Raw genomic sequence first — 22,717 nt, 5'->3', positions numbered from 1 at the left:
GAAAGGGTAGTTGCCTTTCCTAAGTATAAAAGGGAAGAGTTAGTCTGGAAACCGCCTCCACACCCCCAATATGGCTCAGTACTAAGTAAGTGCTTTCTCCACAGTAGTACCATTACACTGCTTTGAAAATACAGGAAGAGTTTCCCACTGCACTGTGGTTCCTCCGTGGGCATTGCCTGGAAGAGTAGTCTTCATTGGTGTCTTCCACCTCTTTACAGTCTCCATATGTGTCTGATTTGGAAGTTCACATCTGGCTTTCCCTAGACCTTTTGTATCCCCCAAAATGTCATCTGAAATTTGGTGATAAGTAGCTCACAGAACTGACATTATCTTCTTTAGTTCAATAACATTTCACTCTTCGCAATCCCATAAAGCAAAAGATGGTTAATAATTTGGAGCCAGTTCAGTGAAAAACTGCTAGCTTTGCCTCAGAGTGATTTGGAGCGATATATCCCAATACTGGGGAAATCTGGTTAATCTAGAAAAGGACTGAGGGCAAGAGGACACAATAACAGTATTTCAGTACAGAAAAATTGTTACAGGGAAGAGGCAATCAATGATTATCCATACCTACTTTGAAAGGATAAAAAGAAAGCTTAATTTGCAGAGAAGCAGATTTGGGTGGGATACTTGCAAAATCTGCCAGAGCTGTCAAACTGATGAGCCACTGCAACAGGGATGTTGTGAAATCTCTCAGGGGATGATCTAGTGCTGTCATGAAAGAATTTAATAATCTTTTGAGAGCTTGCCTGGCCCTACTTAAATGTGGTTAGTAGTTGTATTATGACAGGGGATGGAAAGCAGCACTTTTGTGTATATATACACAAATATATGTACACGTATGTGTATACTTACACAGGAAAACTAATTGTATATGTACAATGTGTATGTACACTAATATATACAGATTACTAACTTGAAACCACCCTGAAAGCAGGAGATTGACTGAAACTTCACAATTAAACATTGATGGACTCTCACAGGAGCTGGGAATTTGGGGCAGTTCTAGAAATTCCCACATGCAACTCCTGCTTTGTCTAGCCCCATTTATATGTTTAAATGTGTTAATTAATATTCTGGGTGGAGTGTCCCATCCAGGGCCTTTTCTAGGTCACTCCTGCTGCTGAAGTGATTAAATTGTGCATAGATAAGACATTTGTAAATACCCAATGGAAACTGTTTTTGCAGAAATGGTCTATGGAACCGGAACTGGTCTTTTGTAGGTAGTTTAGATATTTAAGAAATGTTTAGTTTGTGGTTAAAATATACCAATATTGATGAACTATGTAAGACTTGGGTTGTCACACAGGATCATGGACCTGCCAGGTTATAAGAAATGAGCAGAACAGTCATATGAGGAGACTCTGCTGACCTAGCTGAAGACACATGAGGACCCTTGCAATGGAGACTCCCACAAGCACCAGCAACCAACTGCCTGTTTTGCAAACATCCCAATAAAGTAGTTTCTTCTTTCTTGATGGCACTCTGCCATGAATGTCCATACAATGAATAAGTGAAAGCCTATCTGCTCCCTCAGGACCTAAATGGCCAGGAATAGGCTGTCATCTGCAGAACAACTCGTTCTCCCCAGTCCCACATACCTTTGGGAGTGGGAGAAGGCTATATATTCCATGAACTGTTTTGGTGGCTGCTGTTGTACAGCCATTACTGTATGATGTGAACAGACGTGAGTCCATTACGGGACGGACAGGGAGGTCGTACAAGGCCTTTGGGAAAAAGAACGGTCAGCTCTGGGTCAGCAGAACTGCTCAGCCCAGATCTGTCTGGGGGGATCTACAAAAAAGAAGTTAAGTGGGCTGCAAGCAAAATGAGTCATCCTGGAAACCTGCCTCACTGTCACATATAAATGCTTATTTCTGAGATTACATATAGAGTTTCAAGGAACTTTGAAACCCAGTCCCATTTGTCAAAATTACGTAAGCACTTCCATGCCACAGACTGTTGAGGAGGTTCTGAGATTGACAAGCCACTTTAAAACTTAGTTCCTGTTAACTATTGTAACCCTATTAACATACAAACTAGTCTATGGCTAAATCTTTCCCATAAAACATTTCTTAGGTGATCCCTGTCTTTAATCTCTGACAATACAACTAATCTTAGTCTAAATGCTGTCCTTTTCACTTAGTGAAGAGGAGTCAGGTTCCTCTGCCTATTTTTTGCTTTATTTGTTTTCCAGCTTTATTATTAACTATACAGTTTATGAATACTAAACACACGGTATGTAAGTTCTGATAAATAAGTAACAATAAAAATGTGATCCTACTTGCATCTGAGGACTTTCAAATTCCTCTGGCCTCTATCTGTTAATCAAGCTACCACTGCCTGGAATGGAGTGCTTGATAGGTTTATAAGCAATGTTTAGTGATGAAGCTTGTAATGGAGGTAATAAGTAGGATGGATCTTTAAGTAAACAACAAGCAAGCTTAAAACATTAGAGGGAAGAACTAGGAATGGAAGGAGAGAGAAGGGTCCATGTTCTGGACTCAGGTTGGTAATGTAAATTATCACAAATGGTCTGAGCTAGAATTTTTAGAAGGGAGGGTCACATCTTAAATTGCCAGTTATCCAGCTCTTTAAATAGGGCAGAATTCAATCAGTTTCCTGTGAAGTACTAATTCAGACTGATACCGACACTTTGGTTTCCTCTTTGTTTTAGGAACGGCTGGTGCTCTCTGTTTTACCACGGTTTGTAGTCCTGGAAATGATAAATGATATGACCAACGTAGAAGATGAACATTTGCAACACCAGTTTCATAAGATCTACATTCATCGTTATGAGAATGTCAGGTGTGTGGAGGAGACTCTCTTTAATGTTTAAGGTCTCAAATGCAGCTAAGTGTCTCTTCTTTGAGAATTTCCCTTCTGTTGCTTTATTAAATTAGAAAATCAGTGTACCCTTGTTTAATCCCTGAGCAGATAAGCAATTTGGTGCCTTCTTTTACTCATTAGGATGGCTGGATGCCTTTGCCCTGGGAAGATCCATTTGAACTGAACATTAGGGGCTGGACCATTTGTGTATTTTTTCACTTTAATTAAGTGGTCAGGGTTGAACAGAAAGGTTGCACAGAAAAGATTCTGCCATAGCTTTCTGTTTGACCTCACACACTGAGAAATGAGATAAAGACTTGTAAGATGCTCTCAAAGACATAGACACATCACCTGGCTCCTCTGCTTAGTAGCCTTTTTCATTCATTCTTATTGTCATTTTCACAATTCCATTTTCTTTTTTTTTCCACTCTCTAAATTTTGTCTCTCCTGAAATTAGTTAGCGGGAAGGTGATGGTAATCCTGTCAGCTGCTACTCAAAGAAATAAGTCCTCCTTGTAGATTTACACCAGAATGATCAGCTACCGTTCCATGGCATTACAGAATCTCTGATTTTATTGGGGTTCCTGACCATCAGAATATTTAGCTAAGCCAATAACATTTGCCGTAATTTTGTCCTAAACCACAAGGGCAAATGCATGAGTAGCCATTACTGAAGGAAGCGAAAAATAAACATCCTTGGATATGATGGGACCTGGTTTGCTAGGAAAGCATGAACTTTGTCTTTTGATGAACCCAAATATAACTTTGTCTGGACGAGTTCAATAAACATAATTTGAACTTCTGCAGAAGAGTAAATTGATTATCTGCTGCTTCTGTGGCCTTGCAGTAGCTCAGACATATTATTTTATTAAATCTGGTGGAAAGTATCTGGGACCCTTACAAAAGGTTTGAATTGCACTAAATTAAAATGTCTTCCATTACCCTATTTCATTCTCAGAGCAAGTGTCGTTGTGGGAGAATCAAAATAGGGAGAAGATGTCCCCTTGTGTTTGAATGGGAAAGAGTTATAGTCAGGGGTGAAAAGTTGAAACATAATTTATGCTAGAAAGAGATTTAGAATGAAAATTCTCCGTGCTTTAGAGTACAGATGCCAGGGACTAGATCTTTTCAAAACTGGGTTTCACTCTATTTTTTTCTAACTGTTGAGTGCTGAACACTACCTAAGTCAACGGAATATGAATCCACAAAATTAGTATCCAGTTAGGGTTTTTTGTTGTTTTGATAATGAAAACTGTAGAAATCTTATTTTTATCAAGTTAAGCTATTATTAATATGCATTCCTCTTCAGGTAGTTTGGTGCTTTACCTTTTAATTTTGTTTTTTCTCACTGGTAAAAACCTTACCCAGTTAGTGATCCTCTTACTTAATCGTCACCCATACCCTTACCAGCCCATACGTTTGAAGATTAGTTGAATTATCATTAGTCATATTTTATTGTCCACCTCATCATTACTGTGTTTATTATTGGTTACATTAATGATTCTCGGACACTCTCAAACTGTGATCTCGTTCAACAGAAATGAAAGACCTTCAGCTACTCAGGTGGTAACACCAGGCACTAGTTGACTTTGAAGTGCTAAGGAGGTTCATTTGGGTTATTTCCAGTCTGTGCCAGCATGATATGTGTCTTTTTGAATGTTCCTACTTTTTAAAGTAGGCAATACGTTCCTTTCTTTAGCTGCTAAGTACTGAGCTGTTACAAGCTTTGGTCTGGATGACAGCTTGCACACCACAGACTTTATGTGTGTGTCTATGTTTCTCTATATTTGCTTCTGCTCACTGTCGGCACAATGAACAACCAAAGTTGCACAGCTAGAAAATTCACTGGCTGCTGAAATATAGATTAGAGCTCTGTTTGCAACTAGTTTGTTGACAAAGATCCTACCATAACTTTAGGTGCACAATTTGATGCACCTAAATTCAAAGAGTAATCACACTGGGCTCCCTGTGAAGTCAGTGGAAGGAACAAGGAATCATCCAAACAAAGATTCATACCTTAAATAGATGGCACTATACTTCCAACGGAGGTACATCTGTCAAGTCCCTAAAATTAGATGCAATAAAGCTGTCCTGAGCCTGGGATATATCAAGATCGTCATGAATCTGTCTGTTGTCTTAGAATTTGAGTCTTGTATGACACAGAGATAAGTAAAGCCTAAAAACCACACTAAAAATTGAAATAAATGAAATAAAACCCATTGTAAAAAACAGATATAAATAAACCCACCTTCAAAGAGCACTAGCTGGGTGCCAAGTGTATCTGTTTATGCAACCCCCCTATGCCTCAGTCTTCTCACTGATCAATGGGGACAATGGTGCTCATTAACGTTTAACTATATCTTCCTGAATGACCTGAAATTCCAAAATTGCATAACATATTTTTGGCAAAACCCTTTGTAATACCTGGTAGTATTTCTTTAGTCCCTTCAATATTTGTATTCAGTACTCCAGAATCTCCAAGTCTAGAGCAAAGATAACATGACTTTAAAGTGGTCCTTCACTTGTAAATTACTAGAAAGTAACTTAGCACATTCAGTTGTCAAAGGAAATAGACAGCGATATTAATATTTTTTTCTTTTTTTAGCATTCTTTTTGCAGATGTTAAAGGATTCACCAACCTCTCCACAACTCTGTCAGCTCAGGAGTTGGTCCGAATGCTGAATGAACTCTTCGCCAGATTTGATCGACTAGCACATGTGAGTTAAACACAGTTTATTTGCAAAAGGAAGTGAATTCAACTCTGTATTTGGAAGCTTTGGGAAATACTCTATGAATTTGAACAATATGATTTCAGATTTTCCCCACTGGGATTTTATACAGCCACTGAGGTTGGAAGGAATTGACAAGTTTTATCAAAAGTGATGGGTCCCGTGAAAGTGAAAGCTCAGATAGTCATCAGAACGTCGTGCTTCTGTAGTGCTAGATCAAGAATGGCATGAGACCAGATTTTCTACCACAGTTTCTAAGGAAGTTTTGTAATTCTGGTCCTTGCTGGAATACAAATTTTTTTTTAAGACCATAGCTTTATTTTGGCTTTTCTTCTAAGAACTGTGGAAGGTTAAAGACCTATTCATTTAAAGGACATATAATCGACCACCACAGTCATTGCAGTGGTTAGTTACTAGCAGGTTTTACAGTCCTTAGGTTGGATTCTATCTAATGCAGCAATAAAATTAATTGAACATAGTAGTGGAATTTATTACATTAGGAAAATTAGTTTCTACTTAATTAGTACTGCTTAGAAAAAGAGCAAAGCACAAAAATATAGGCAGAAAACACAATCAATTTTGCTAGGCTTGCATTTTCTTTTCTTCTTTTTTATGTTTATTTGGTCGAATTTTCATTTCATGTGATTATCTTTAGGTGTCAACATCTGAGATAGCTAATAAGGCTGCTAGTGTAGGTAATGAAGTACACTTAATGGAGTTTAGCTCATAATTTAACCAACCAAAAGTAGACACCTACTATGGGAAAACAGAAGTTACCTCCTGAATATCATTAACCATGGTCTCTATTTACTATAAAGGGAGCCAAGAGTGACTTGCTCTGAAACACACACATCTACTATGGGAAAACAGAAGTTACCTCCTGAATATCATTAACCATGGTCTCTATTTACTATAAAGGGAGCCAAGAGTGACTTGCTCTGAAACACACACATCTACATCTTTCACTGATTTTTTTACGTTTCTGGTTCGGCACTATGAGGTATTTGTGCACGTGTTGCATCAGTAAGATACTTGGTGTTGTCTCTTAGCTTGCAAATCAAAGTCAAGAAAGGCAAGACTTCTGTAATTATTCACAGCTCTTTTGAGTCAGCTATTATTATCTCAGATAGCAATGTGTTTTCTCACGTACAGACTGATGCCATAACCCATTGCCTGGACACTGGTAAATTGGTAAATGCAATCTACAATATTTGTTTTGCAAACAAAAAACCACCCATCAACTCTGATCTACATTAAAACCAAGCAGAGTGAAAGAAATTACCTGAGTCCTGTCTTTTAGAAAGCTTATAGGAGTAATGTCCGCTTCTACATGACTTGACAAAAATAGCTACCCTAACTTGAAGAAATGTATTTCAAACCAATTGAAATGTATGTATGTCACAGAAGTATTTTAGGAAGAATATGTACACCATATGATTTATTGCCTTGCTTTACACTTCAATTTTGCCTAGCATGCTTGGCAGAACAGATTCTTCTTTCATGAACATTAACCATATTTTCTAATGACTCCATAAATGATATTTAACTGATAGAGATTTTGTATAGAAGGACTAGATCCAATAAAGGAGTTAAGAACAAGGAAGGCATTTACATCTAAAAGTTTAATCCAGAGGATCCTCCCTCATTTCTGCTTAACCCTGAAGGCACTTCCTTGCTTGGTTTTAATATTTTATAGGAACTGAAAATTTTGCTTATTTAAATGCCCAGAGGTTTTCCCCTTATCTGTGGTTTGTTATACATCTCCTACTTAAACCTTCTAAAAATCTTTCTGTCACAGTCCTAAACTGATAAATGTTCACGGAGAACACTGAATGCATCCCAAAGAAGTAGGTGAGTTTATTTTGAAGAAACAGTAATAAATATGCCAGTTTGTCTAAAATAGCTGAGAAGTTAATTTCTTACCCAGAAATTTGTGGAGTCTGGGATGAAAAAACTTGTCTGTGTGCAAAACTTCATCATCAGGACAGTCACCTCTCAGGCAAGTTTCCCAGTCACTAAATTCAAGACTTCAGGCTCCTTCATGCATTTCCTTTCCCAGTCAGTGTATTTGCTTTTCTCTTCTGCATATCATTGACGAGACTAATCCAGTTGGCTAGATCAACCCTCTGAAAGGTGGAAGACTCAAGGAAGAATCACTGCAGAAATTGAACAGATTTAACTACAAAGATTAGAGTGATCTAACCATGACTAATGAAACTGTATTAAAAAGAAAGGCATTTTGATGTGTTCCTTGGCTGTGGCTCCTGGATGTCATGATAACTTGCCTGATGTCCTGACAATAGAGATTCCCAACAGCCCTAGAGAGGAACAGAAGCTCTACGTTGCTTTTGGTGTTTCTGTCCAACCCAAGGAGTTGAACTCTCCCTCTGTACTTTATTGGAAACCAAGACTTCTCACTCAGGGTTATGGACTTTTATGGAGGGGCCAGCTGCCTAAAATACATAACTTTTGCCTTTGGAAAATTTTGGAAGTGGACACTGACTGGTCCATGACCCAAATATTAAGGACTTGTGATTTACATGGACCTATCAACCTACACAAATTATATTGTATGAAGCTTTCACACCTGGCAAAGGTGTATCTTATGGAAAAATGCCCGAACTTCATCTTAAGGTCCCAGGAGATGGAGAAATACTTGTCTATCTTGTGAATCTATTCTGAAGCCTTACCAGTCACTGTTAATTCAGTATGGCTTTTTTCTCATTTGATTTTTCCTGACTCTGAATCCATTGATTCTTGCTGTGACCTATTTTTCCCAGACAAAAGGTCCATCTCATAGCCACTGATTTTCTCTGGGAATACATTGTGTGCTTTGATCAAGTCACTTTTCAGAGTTCCTTTTGATAAAAGAATCAGACTAGCCTTATTCTGAGGCTTTTTTGTCTGTTAGATTTATTCTTTCAAATAATTTTTGGGCCTAGTTTTCTAGACTGCCTCCGATTTTTCAGAATCTCTTTTAAGGCATAGGTACTAGCACTGAAAGCAGTATTCCTGGACTACCCTCCGCTAGTGTGGTGGAGGCAGATCATCACTATTCCTCCTGTCCTCTCTTGAGCACTGCCCAAAGATCACTTGTTTCTGAACTTACAGTGATGACATTATTGTACCGAAACATAATATTTTGGATTTTGTATGGTCTTGCTGTCTGGTTATGACCACCTTGCCTGCCTACCAGTCTTATTCCCTCTGCAAATGTTATTAGCAATGGTTCCATACTTGCCTGTAAATCCTTGACAGGCCTTTTGGAAAGCAGTCCTTTCAAAACCTCCCTAGAAGGATGTGCCACTAATGAGGATTACGTATTCACATCTAGATTCAGAACTATCACTTAACTAGTTCTTAATCAGCTTAGCTAGAGTCATCATACCTCTTTAAAATAGATACTGTTACTCAAACTCTTCGGTTTTGCTAAGAATTAGTCAAAACAAAGAGGTAAATTGCAGAAAGCTTGAGGCAGTTTCTTTAGATTTTAAGGAAAATCCTTATAAAATCTTATTTACTTCTAAATAAAAGTAGTAATTTATAATCCCATATAAAGGATTGTTTGATCTGCTCTATCATTTTATCTAAATCATATAATATTAAAGAATACATTATTTCACAGCTTACTGAAAAATGTAATTTAGCTTAGTTTCTTGTATCTCTTATTCAGCCTTTTTTTTTGTGCAATGCAGAAGCAATGAGAGCTCTGAGATTTTTTTTAATCTTCAGTTGGTTACATGAGGTATTATGGCATATGTTGGCACATATAATTAATAACAATGAATTCCATAATACTTGTATCATTATCACATAAGACTTTGAATGAAAATTAGAACTCAGTTCAATATTTCTTATAAGAAACATAATATTGTTATGTACAGCTACTTCCCCTTTCTAATCACTCTATGATATTTGTGAAAGATTTATAGTTATTAAAGAGAAAAGTGACAGTTAGAAAGGAATAAGTTGGCATAAAACAGAGATGAAGAAAACATTTCTCTACATATCCTTCTACTGAAAGGCCTAAACAGAAACTCAATTAATATTAATATTTTCCTTAGGCAGAAATTTTGAGGAGAGAAGGGAAATAAGATGACATTTGGTAAGATACTTAAGCCTAAAAAAGATCCTGCTTTGATGAAATAATACTTATTTTTGACGTTTGTTTTTCCTCTGCCTTCTCTGCAGTGCTAGACGTATCTTAGCTATGTCAGCTGATATGATGGGTTAAATTTCTAAATGTATCTACGCTGTGTGGAGATTCAGTTTCCAATATTACAAAGAGGAAAGAGTAAAACCCTAAACAGAGAAGCAGACATCTGTAAGCTTCGTTGCAACAGCAGCTGAGATGTATCATCACTGAGACCTAAAGATAAAATCAAGGCATGGCATTTTAGTTTAGACACATGTAGAAAGATGAATACAGACAGTCCTAGATTTGAGTTTGGACCCATTCTTAGTATGAAATATTGATGCTGAAACAGAAATCTTCCCCTGAAAAATTAAAATCCATGGGTTTCATATAAGAGTAAAATGACTGCTCTGTAAGACACTCCACCTCTTTGCAGTCTCATCAGCTGTCATACGGTAACACAGAATAATAGTACTTCTTACTCAGAGGAGCTGTAGATGCTGAATGGAAAATTTACACTTTAATATGAGCCTTTTTCCTCCTTATGTCACTAGTCTGGTGTTTGAGGGAGAGTTATTTATGTAATGTGAATCACAGGTTGCTTTTACTTATTAAAGAACTGATGGTCTATTTTTTTTTTTTCTAAATGAAGTGGTCTTTTTCTGTAACCTTGGTTAAATTCTCTCTTGGGAGATTGCAGACAACCTGCCAAAAATTATTCCAACAGTGTATTACCAGTCTTACTTGTGACCAGTGTTTCCAGGGGTGGAAACCAGCCTAACTGGCAGGCTCACCAAGAAAGCATCGTTGTACAGCCCCAGTACACCACCTGCACCAGCTGGCATCAAAAAGGGAAGGTGGAGGGCATTAAAGGCTCTTTTGTCTCCTCAATAAAGACATTCCTGTTCCAGCACTTTACTTTTCCCTTAACCTCTGAGCTGGCAGTCCTTTGTTCTTTTGTGAAATGATCTTCAAGCATATAACCCAAACAACTCTAGAGACTCCCTAAAAATCCCTGTCTATTTAAACATATATGCCAGTAAATAAAGGTGTGAATTTCTTCATGCGTATATGGGATACCGTATTAAGAGGAGTTAACTGTATTATGAGTGTACATATGTGATATTTAGTTAATTATGAGGATATGTATGAATTTACAGTAATGGGAAGGAATGAATAGGTCGAGGGAGGTGATTCTGCCCCTCTGCTCCATTCTGCTGAGACTCCACCTGGAGCACTGCATCCAGCTCTTGGGGCCCCCAATATAAGAAGGACATAGTCCTGTTGGAGCAGGTCCAGAGCAGGGCCACAAAGATGACCAGAGGGCTGGAGCACGTCTCCTGTGAGGACAGGCTGAGAGAGTTGGGGCCGTTCAGCCTGGAAAAGAGAAGGCTCCAGGAAGACCTTATAGCAGCCTTCCAGTACTTAAAGCGGGGAGGGGCTCTTTGTCAGGGAGAGTAGCGATAGGATGAGGGGTAACAGTTTTAATCTGAAAGAGGGTGGATTTAGATTAGATATTATGAAGAAATTCTTTACTCTGAGGGTGGTGAGACACCGGAACAGGTTGCCCAGAGAAGTTGTGTTCAAGACCAGGCTGGATGGGGCTTTGAGCAACCTGCTCTACTGGGAGGTGTCCCTGCCCAGGGCAGGGTGGTTGGAACTAGATGACCTTTAACGTCCCTTCCAACTCTAACCATTCTATGATTCCATGAATGCTCTTTTTGCAGTGCTTTATTCTAGAGTGTTTTCCTTTCTCACGTGTTAATAATTAATTGTCTAATGTGAGTGAATAAACAACATTGTTAAGCAACGCGCTTTAACTAAAGTTACAGTATTTCAGATGCTAAAGAGCCCAGTAAATCATCAAAAGACCTGCACATTCAAAAAAATACCCAGTCCACAAAATGTTTTTAGAAGTGATAATCTACAGGCATTTTATGAAAAAAGTCAGATGAAAATGAGAGATTATAAAATTTCAGTTTCAAAATTCCTCCGTCATTTAGGAGTTAAGAGTTATGTAAATCAAACCTTAAAAAAAACCCACTTCATTGACTAAATTGGGATTTGACTGAAATTTAGGCTTCACAATTATATTCTTGTGAGCGACTGAGGCAGTGGGGATTGTTCAGCCTACAGAAAGGGAGGCTGATGGGAGACCTTTTTGCTCTCTACAACTCCCTGAAAGGAGGTTGTAGTGAGGTGGGGGCTGGTCTCTTCTCCCCAGTAACAGGCGATAGGACAAGAGGAAACAGCCTCAAGTTGCACCAGTGGAGGTTTAGATTGGATATTAAGAAAAATTTCTTCACCAGAAGGGTTATTAAGAATTGGAACCGGCTGCCCACAGAAGTGGTGGAATCATCAGGCCTGGAGGTATTTAGAAGATGGGTAGACATAGTGCTTAGCAATATGGTTTAGTGATAATTTTTGTCAGAGTTAGGTTGGTGGTTGGACTTGATGATCTGAAAGGTCCCTTCCAACCTAGGCAATTCTATGTTTCTATATTCTTAAGAAATGTCTACCCTACCCTTTATGTACATGCAGTCCTAGAAATCCCTAAGGGGCAGAATTCCATGTAGAATTGATCCTGCCTTAGCAGGAAAGAAGCACACCTTGAATCTTTCTAACAGGGATTTCTGTGCCTAAAACCACTTATGGCATCATCTACTAATCAACAGTACCTGTCAAGGATGGTTGCTCACCAGACACAGCAGCCACAGTGGTTTTTCTTCCCACAGTACATTAAGGGACAGAAGTGTTGATATAACATATTAGAAAACTCACGAATGTGCATCAGTTCCTTCTGCAGCATAAGAGACCCTAAACCCATATTTTCTGACAGCCTGGAGAAGTCCTAACCATGCCGCTACAGGGTAGTCTCAAAAAGAAAGCAGGTCTTGTGTGATCTGTTAAATTATGTAAAAAAGAATTAAATAAAGGACTACATTTAAGTATTCCCTGGTCCAGGCAGAGGATGAGTGCGCCGCCTTTCTCCCTTTATGTATATAATAAATAAAAACAGTCCTTGCAACCATAACTCAGGAACTTCCCTCCGTCTGGCTCTGTCAAGGTCCCAGCACTGTTTTCCAAAGCGACAGAGCTGCAATAGGAGGAATTTGGATGGACATCTCTCTCCAGCCCACCCCAAAACAGCCTGCTGATTAAGACCGTTGGACTAGACCTCATTTGTGCTGAGAAAAGGCCTTTTATCCAGTTTTCCTACACCTTTGGTAAATGTTTCAGGAACTGAGCTATTGTACACAAAGGCCAACTCCCTGCCTCCTCCCACTCTGGCCAACTTTTAAAAGGAGACTTAACGTGTATGATCTCTTTGTTCTGCAGCTCAGCCTCAGTAATTTCTCATCCACAGTGTTCTAAAGTTTTAGCTTGAAATTATAAAAATTGTGAATGTGGACTTTTCTGTGGGCTGTTCGTTAGCCTACGGGATTCCCTTCCAAAGTAGGTGAAGTGATTAATTCACCACAGGCAGAATTGGAAAAGTGGCGTAACTTACAAAACACAATCACTTTTTTCCCCTCACCAGAAATTTAGCCCAAGGAAACAAGAAACATTAACGAAGTTTCTGACTGCGTCTTTCAGTAACTTGATATTTGAGCAACTGATTTCTTCAGCTCCACTTTATGCTAATTTGCTTTGCTTCCTTTCCAGTCACTAAGGGTGTATTTAATAAGCTTAAACATAAATCATTCACACATGTGAGGTAATTATTTATGAAAAATCTGTATATTTTCTTTTGCTCTGGATTAAGGTGATTTGGAAACTGGATTAAGGTGATTTGGAAAAAGATTTCTTATCGATTGCCACTGAATTGATCTAGAATTATTGTTATTACTAGCTGAGTGTTTGAGGCTGCTCAATATCACCAGGCAAAGTTTCTACTGATTTCGGTTGATCTTGCCAGAATCAGGCCCCTTAATCTTTCATTTGTAGCATATGAGAAGCTGCAAATAAGGGGGAAAAAAGCCCTTATTTGTGACATACTGAGAAATTCATTAATACCTTCAGTAAATGGCATTAATGAGTGAGTATTGAGAGGGGCGTGAGGCTGATGGATACTGATGGAAATGTCTGTACAATATCAGCTGTCATATACATGCCCAAGGACAATTTCTGGAATTGCTGATGGGAAGGGGAAGAGGAATAGAATAAAATAAAGAGAAGATCGTAACAGCCTCATAACAGTGTAAGGATTTAACACTGTAGTGTAGTATCTGCTGCATCAAAATTCCTGTATGGCCATTTTCTTCACTCATTTTACAGTTTCTTCATACATGTTTATATTTTTCATTCACTTTTAATTTAATATCAACTTGCAACTCTTAGATACCGTTGCAGTGAGATGTTTTAGGAAGTGGGCTTGAGGTCTAGAGTGTGAAGAAAATCTTGTATGCTATTATTATGCTTTTATACCACTGAAAGACAAGTAGGCCCTTACACAACTTAGTCTCCTTTTTACAACTACAGCATGGCTACCCACATTAGCCATGAATCTAACTTTAATGTACTAATACAACCAGCCTGACAAAGCATCTAATCTAAACTGTAGATGTGATTAAACTACAGAGCTATGAGCGGGAATCTCAGGAGACCACGCAGCCTCCCTCTGCCAAAGGCAGATGCCATTAGCCCTCTGTCCTTCCTGGCAGTTGTTAAATTATCTTCTTCTAGCTGAAACATTTCCAGTGATAAAAAATCCACAGTTTACTTTTAAGATAGGTATGATGGGAATAATAAGGGAAGAATAAAAGGATAAGGCCAATATACTCAGACTGTAACACAGTTCACGTTTAACAGTCATGATGATTTGACTAGCAGGAAAGTTAAGGAAGACAAGGAGTCATTTAAGTGCTCCTTGTGGCTTCTTGTGGCAATAGAAACACCTTTCCTGGCCCTTGCACCACTCCGGAGGGACATACGCCTTATGTCATGTCTGCTAGTCCTGTGTGGGTGCCTCACACACCGAGGGGGTCTTACCGATACACCATAAGTTTACGTGTAGACATCTGAACTGAAGCCCAGCCAACTGCTTTATCTGTGAGCTGAACCCCTTCCCAGGCTTCACTTTCGGCATTGCCTGGCTCTCCTTTGACTGTAATGGCAGCCTCGACTGCTGGCTGACATATGCATACCTATATATAGTCACCTCCATTTGGATATTTCACTCGGTAGATGACTTCCTGAGCTTTGGCAAATGAGTGTAGAGATGACATACCGCGACAAGAAAAAGCATACATTCACGTGCAGCTGAACGGATTTCTTGTGTCACACACATGCGCTCACATTTGCATACATCAAACCCTCATTAGCAGGCCTTGTTATGCATTAAGATTCTTCTTTCTTATTCTTATAAAAATCACATCTTTTTGAAGTGGTCTGCCTTGTTCTGATTTTCAGCAAATGAGGACACAAGCAGCCAGGTGACAGAGGTCTCATCTGTCTTTAATGGAATCAGCACTTCAGCCAGTTTAAATGAGTCATTAAGAGCCAAACAGCTGAGGGCTTTTTTTTCTGTTGAAAACTATGTTCTCTAACCGTGCTGAATTAGATGCTCACTTAATGGGGGATTCCAACATCATCAGACAGGCAGGTACTACAGGTGCAAGGCTACATAATAAAAGTTGCGTGTAAAAATGTAATTATAATACTAAAATATGATACTACTTGAGACTTGCCTGTCTTTCTTGCTTTCTTTCTTGGAAATTGCCTGAGTTTCCCTTTTTTTCTGTATTGTACTATGTGGTTATCAGCTGTAATGTATTTGTAGTGGGTCTGAATGAACTTAAAGTGCTGCCTTTTGCTTTACTTCACCTCAGTCAAACTGATATGGCGTTATAAATGCTCCTTTTACTTGGTAGATGTAAAAGTAAATGTCAATTAAAATATGAATCAATTGAATGGCACTATTAGAAAAACCGAAGAAGTTTAGAATTTGTGTTTTATAATATCTTTATCTCTTTGAACTTTGCTAACCAGGGGACACAGAGAGAAGCTTAAGGAAGCCTGCTAACAGTTTAACGTGCACTGATTTATGCCATTGAGTCCTCGCTGCTTGATTAACTTTAATGTTCCTCGTTTCACTCTATAGAAAAAAAAATATGTGGAAAGTGCAGTAAAATCGAATCTCTAAGTCCTTCATTTGGGAGGAAATATGTAAAAAATGAATGTTTTGGTAGATTTCAGGATGTACAATTTCAGTTGCAACCATATAAAAAATACAGAAGTGTTCACTTGTGTGGGTCTGCAGAGGGCTTGAAGAGAAGGGGACAAGGAAAGAGGGGAGTTACATATGAATTTTGACCTTTAAGAAACCTGACTTTAGTCTTGAATTTCCTTGTGAAACTTGGGCAGCTAGGCATTGCACTCTGAGAGCCAGCAATGGTATTAGCTGGAGACTTACCCAAAGCTTCAAACACAGTCAGCTCCGACTGATGGTTTAAGGAGATTTCAGGGCGAATCAGCTTACTTTGGCTCTGTGCCCAGAGCAGCTTTGACCCCTGCTGGCATGCTTAAAACTTCAGCTGACTTCTGCACAAGCGTTGGGTACAAGTGTTTAGGTTCCCTTTGCCACTCTGAGATTTGTAAAGGCTTGATGGAGGTTGACTACAAAGCTTCATTCTTCCTAGGCAAAATCTCAAATAATAACCTTGAGTTCCATTCATTTGGCCAGTGCTCAATTCCTGAGGCACAGTCAGCATTCACATTTGCTCCTACGTCCTACTTAAAGCTCTCTCATCCCCAGGGGGTTTAGTGTATCCCCACTCCTTTGATTAGTGCAGCCTCCACCACAGGTTGCCAGAGAGAAAGAGAAGAGAAAAGCTGACATAAATACCGTAGGCCAAATTTTTTTATCATCTAACAAACTGGTTTTTATCATCTAACAAGTCTTCTCCCCAGTAATGACTGGTATTAATTTTAGTGTTCTGTCACTGGAGCCTTTACTGATTGAATGCTAATACTGCACTTATTATTTCAACAATTCTCCATCATAAAAATACTTTCCTGACTCAACTTGTAACACCTTCTGCCTCTAGACGCTTGCAGCTCTGTCCTCAAATTATTATAGTCTCTGCTCCCATGCACTGATCATCTCCTGTGAGTGCCAAGCCGGCAGAATACATTGGGCAAGTTTACAGCTGATCTTGGGCTCATTTATTTCGCTTGTCTGGAAACCGCAAAAGTTTTGGGTAGTTCTGCTCACTAGAAAAGAATCTTCTAAAATGATGATCCAATCACACAGTAAGATGCTGTTTCAGTCTATAATGATGCTGTTAATATGTATTTAAAAAATTAAACTCAGTATTTTCTCCTAAGGTAAAGGATCTCTCTGACTTTATGCCAAATAAATATAATTTCTCCACAGTACAAGCCTAATGAAAGACACCTCCTCTGATATCTTAGCATGCAGATACTTGATCAGCTCTTATAGCTGTTGGGAATGCTTGAGGGTGACAGTGGAAACTGTAGGTGAGAGAGGATTATCAGTGGGAGGAAAGAGGTTTTTCATTTATTTCCAGTGTAAAAAGGGGGCAGAAAGGATGCCCTGGAGGAATATAGTCTAAAATGGGTTATTTATTATCTCAGCTGGCATTTCGGAATCCTTGGCCTCGCTTCCAGGCTGACTCTGATGAAACTTTGCTCACCATCAGCAAGGACATCTCTGACTAGCATAACACAAAAATCATTATTTTCCTTTTTACTGGAAATATAAAGGTACTTTATTCGAAATGTGAAATAAATCAAGATTGTTCTAATCACAATCAGGAAACATCCATCAACGAGCTTTTGAATTTTTCTTTTCAGTACTTTTTTCAACCACTTTCACATTCATCTTAAAATTATGAAGACATAACTGCAAATCTTTTCTCTCTTTTTGATACATTTACATATAGGAACATCATTGTCTCAGAATAAAGATCCTGGGAGACTGTTACTACTGTGTGTCAGGGCTCCCAGAACCTCGCCAAGACCATGCACACTGCTGTGTTGAAATGGGGCTCAGCATGATCAAAACTATCAGGTAATGCATTTGTTTGTTTTTTTTTTTTCCTTCTTCTTCTTGTTTCATTGTTTCTGACAGCGTCCTGAACTTCTTGTCTGAGAATGCCATTACTAGACATGTAAATCCTATGGTGGTTCAGAGACCGTAGGGTTATCACTGTGAAAAGGGCAGGACTTTTTGGATCCATGTAATGCATGGGAAGAGGTACTAAATGCGTTTCATTAACCTGTGCTGTTTCAGAGCGTGTAACACGACAGCTGTGCATGCATTGCGAGTGATAGGTTTCACAGATGTTAACAGTTCTCACTTTGTGCTGTTGTAATTTTTAGGAGAGGGTTGATGAGGAGGAGACTGAATTGATTCCAATAATCCCTTTGATAAAATAAAACAATATAAACCCTAAATATACAACTGTGGCAATACTTCAGCTTGGAAAGTAGCTCATAGACAAACTCATAAGCATTAAGATTTGCCAGATGAGCAAATTTTACCTGTTAAATCAGGTGGGTGCTTAAATCCACAAGGGCTGGAAGTGTTTTAATTAAGGGATATGTTCCCATCATGTAAACATAGTTGTGTTGTTGGTAATTATTGTATTTTGATGCAATTAAGATTAATAATAACAGTGTTTCAGCAGTCCATGTATAGAGCTTGTCCAATGAATTACTGTGACAGTGGCCAACATTTAATGCTCCAAGAGAGGTTTTATCTATCTTTTTTATCCTCTATATGAATGTTGCTGAGTTCCTCTTCTCCAAGTACTTCTTCTGGTGCTGTCTTCCCTAAAGCAGTGTTGCTTAACCCGAGCACTTCCCTCTTTCTGTGGTTGTTTTGCTGTCCAGTCTCTTTGTCTGCTTCTTTTCCAGTCTGCTTTCCTCCCTTAATCTGTGTCTCATTACATACAGTTAATGCATACTGTACCTACATTACTGAGATCTTAATATAGAGAGAATTTGACAAAAATTAATTAATGGAAAATATAACTGAATAATGATTATACAACAATGATCTCTAAGAAGATTGGATTCAATTATCACAGTCTAAATGTTGCACAAAGTAATCAATATCTTGCTTCTGGAATCCCCACAGTGAAAGTGAAACACAAATTAGAGAACACACACAGACGAAAAAAGCTACCAGCATTGTAAAAAATTCTTGGAGACACACATCAGATCATTTGTATTTGCTTGGTAATACCATCTGCAGCAAACCCATTATAAGTCATATTTCTTCTAAAATAGTAAATCTCTCTGAACCTCCTTACACATGTGGAAGTCTGGGTCTCAAAGGCAGTAATCCAGTAGAAATGGTACCGTAGTTTTAGTATTTTAAATTACAGTTATATTCAATGGGAGCTGAGAAACCAGAGTCCATGAGGACTTTGGACATTCCAGACAAATTCAGTTCAGCTTGCCTTAATTTATTTGATAACTTCAGTATCTGAATTTCTGGTCATTCAATGAGCACAATTTCTTTCCCCAGGCTTTTCTGTTCAGAGTATAGAAGCCTTATATACTTATCTTAATGTGTGCTCATATAGTTCACAGGGAGGACAAATCCTTCCATGGGATATTGCAAATACTTTAGTCCACATTTCTGAGAGAATGCAGAGTTATCCACAGTCTATTAATTAGAACTTAGATTAGTAGATATCTCTCAAAATTAAACTGAAAAAAAAACCAAACAACCAACTTATTTTGAAAACTGAGTTTCTGCTATATTGGTCACTGCAGAATTTTATCAGATCTAAAACCTACTAGAAATGACAGACTTCAGAATTACATCGAAATTATATAGGCAAATTGAAAGCCTTCTTGCAAATCAGAGGAAGTTTACAGGGAATTTCCAAAAAATTTCACTACTCATAAAGGTTACATGAACAGGTATTTCTCCTCCCTCTTGCAAAGCTCTATTTTAACTTTTAAGTCTTAGCTGTATTTTAGCTCAAGCACTTAGCCTAGCTTAAGAATTAGACATTAAAACAAAAACAAGTATTTATGCTACAACATCCCACCTATAATTGAGATTTAGGCACCCAGGCTGTGGAGAGTAATCCAGGCACTTTTAGAACCCCTGATTCTTGTACCAGTTTAAATTCTTTATCCAATTAATGTAGAAGGAAGCTTTAAATTAGGCAGACCAGATTTTCCCCTGCAGGTCCTCCAAGATTCCTGTTCTATCCATTGACAACAGGTAGTTGGTAACATTGCAAGGATCAAGGCCAACACTTTTGGTGAGGCACTGCCCCAAAATCTACCATCTCAGGGTACCATTACTGAATTTTTCTTCTAGTCTTCTTGATGAGTGCATGGTCAGCAGGAATTGAACAAGAATTTCAAATCTATTCATTAAAAAACATGTAAAACAAATCTAATGGGCAGATTGACTCACAAGGGACTTCTGAGTGTTTTAATACAGCTTGTATCCATACAGCTAAAGTCTTAATTCATTGTTAATTGAGACTCTACAACTTGATCTCTTCAGCTCATATACCACGAATCTAGACGTGAGTCTTGCTGCTCCACACCTCTCTCTGCAGATGTAAGGAACTGCTCAGAATGCAACAAAAGAATCCAAGATCATTATTTTCTCTGTAATGATTTTTTTGTATCACTGCGTCGTGTTACAAGTCTTATAAAAGAAAAACGGTTATTTTTATTCCACTCTCTCTTCTTGTACTTTGACCCCATAACCATTGAGTACTACTGAAATCCAACTTTCAGCCACAGGAAGGCTCCATGGATTCTGATACTTACTCTAAAGCAAGGAAGTTTTGCCCCATCACATTTGTGCATGAGCAAGAACCCTAACTCCTTCTGTCTTGCAAAACCCAACCTCCTGTACACTGTCTTTAGCTGCAGTTGGAAATGCAAATTAAAATGAAAAGAACAAACCCTTCACAAGGGTTCATTTATTCAGCTGGTTCTCATATCTTTTCACATGCAGCGTAACTCTTCCTATATTTAACTTCATTGTATTAATGTCTGTCTGTGCTGAGAGTTGATAGAAATGAGATACTGGTGGAATGTTTAGTCATCAGATGATAATGTTTCATTTTAGCAGTTATCACCCAAGCTAAATGGGTGTCAGAGATAACAGTCAGAGAAACTAAATATGAGACTGCTCTTACCTACAAAAAAGAGCTGCCATCTTATCTTTATCTTTATGTCTATATGAGGGGGGAAAGATTTGTGAGAAGAAAGCAGTCATCGGTGTTTTCATTGCGTGTTAGTGAAATTCCAAAGCTGTGCTGGAGAGCCAGATGGATGGGATTATGGATGGGATACGTGATAAAATTCAAGACGGGGTTATCTATTTGCTGACAGTCAAATATGAAACATTAGTTTAAGACCTACCAATAAAATGAGGTTAGATTTGGTGAGACAATCGCTTCTTCAAATATACTAAAATAGATAAGAGAAAGATACAGAATATAACATAAAAGTAATTCTGAACTGAGATAATTTCTAAATATCACGTTATGCCCCAGACAAAGATTAGCATGCTTGTTCTTTGGGGTTTTCAATTCTTTGGGTTGTGCTGCGAGGAGAGGAATAGCTACGTGAAGCAAAGTGAGGAAAGTTAAGAGGGAAAGTGAGTTAAAGGATAAAGGAGAGGAAGCAAGAAAGGAAGGGGAAGCAAAAGAAAGACTGTGAAGAGAGGTAAAGGAAATAATCTTAAAGAAGAGGAGAGAGTATTTCTAAAGTGGAAATTATACCAGCGTAGTCTGTCAATAACAAGACTGAGATGAGAATAATGAATCTTAGTGTGGTGGCCTCATTTTAAAAAGCTTGTTAAACTTTTTTTATAAGGGTAGATGGAGAAGTCACAAAAATAATTTGTGAAGCAGAAGTGCCTTTAAGAGAATAAAATAAGAGAAGCTTGATCTCTTTCGCTGAGTGAACAAAAGGATTGAGAAGTTATTTGGTAGCAGCACATAAAATATTTTATGGGCAGAAAACACTAGATTTAAAAATGGGCCATGGTATTACTAAGAGAAAGGATGGCTTTTCTGTCCCTCAGTGTTTCCAAATCAAAACTGGATTTCTTACCAGAGTAAATACTTCCATCAGGTACAAGTTACTGGAATACAAACAAGCACGAGTGGGTAAAAGGTACCAGCCTGTGTGCCACAGGGTACCAGGGCGGACGATGTGGCTGTCCCTTCTGCTTTTCAGCTTGGGACACAGTGGCAGACCAAGCGGCAGGAGCTGCCTCCAGGGGTTAAAGGCTGCTGCTTTCACCACCACCTTCTCAAATGTCCTTTTTCCTAAAATCCCTGTGACTGGGAAGAGAGGGGGGAGGGACACTGTGGGAGGCCCAGTTCCTCAAGGACTCGCTCACATGGTGTAATGATGGAAATCCCACAGCAATCCACATAAGAGTGGAAATTCAAACAAACCTATTTGTTTGGTGAGTCAAGGAGTTCGGAGTGATTTCATCTCTTGGGCTATTTCCCACTAAAATGCCAGCTGAAAAAGTAACTATTATGACAGAAAAAATAGTCCCAGCATACAATGTAAGCTAAACTCCAGAAATGAGACAACAGCTTGTCTTCATTAAAAGTCTGTAATTAACTACTAATATTAACATCAGTTCATGAGAGATGAAAAAAAAAAAAGAAAAAAAAAAACCAACCAAACAAAACATAAAACCAAACCAAACCAAACAAACAAACAAAAAGTACCCCAGAACACCACAACTATTTTAGATGATCTCAGTGACTGGCCTGACAGTTTTCCTGCCTTTCACAGGAAAAACTGCTTTTAATGTCATCTGTCAGGTATTGAAAAAAAAATCACGAAGCGATCAATGCTTGTTAAAGAAGTTACTTAGGCAGTGCAGCAGCCAGGAATTACTTTCATATTCCACAACTAATAAATCATTACTTAATTATGTAATTATAAAATAATGTAATTGATCCAGTTCTGGATTCCTTCCACAGATTATTTCTTGTATAACACACAAGGCTCAGCCTAGGTTGTCATGAGCCCTGATTCACAAAAG

The 22,717-nt window shown here is 38.4% G+C and overlaps 1 protein-coding gene across 2 annotated transcripts in view; it reads left to right on the top strand.

The window, feature by feature from the left end:
- Positions 1-22,717, top strand: part of ADCY8 (adenylate cyclase 8) — a 127,955-nt gene that overhangs the window by 47,591 nt on the left and 57,647 nt on the right. For both annotated transcript variants that reach the window (XM_063327543.1, XM_063327542.1), the window contains exons 3-5: positions 2,678-2,808; positions 5,435-5,546; positions 17,601-17,728. In XM_063327543.1, coding sequence (XP_063183613.1) covers positions 2,678-2,808; positions 5,435-5,546; positions 17,601-17,728 — 371 coding nt within the window. The remainder of the gene's footprint in view (positions 1-2,677; positions 2,809-5,434; positions 5,547-17,600; positions 17,729-22,717) is intronic.

Source organism: Chroicocephalus ridibundus, chromosome 2 (genome assembly GCF_963924245.1).
Source record: "Chroicocephalus ridibundus chromosome 2, bChrRid1.1, whole genome shotgun sequence".
NCBI lineage: Eukaryota > Metazoa > Chordata > Aves > Charadriiformes > Laridae > Chroicocephalus > Chroicocephalus ridibundus.
Note: the sequence above shows the minus strand (reverse complement) of the source record. Positions and strands in the feature narration are given on the sequence as shown.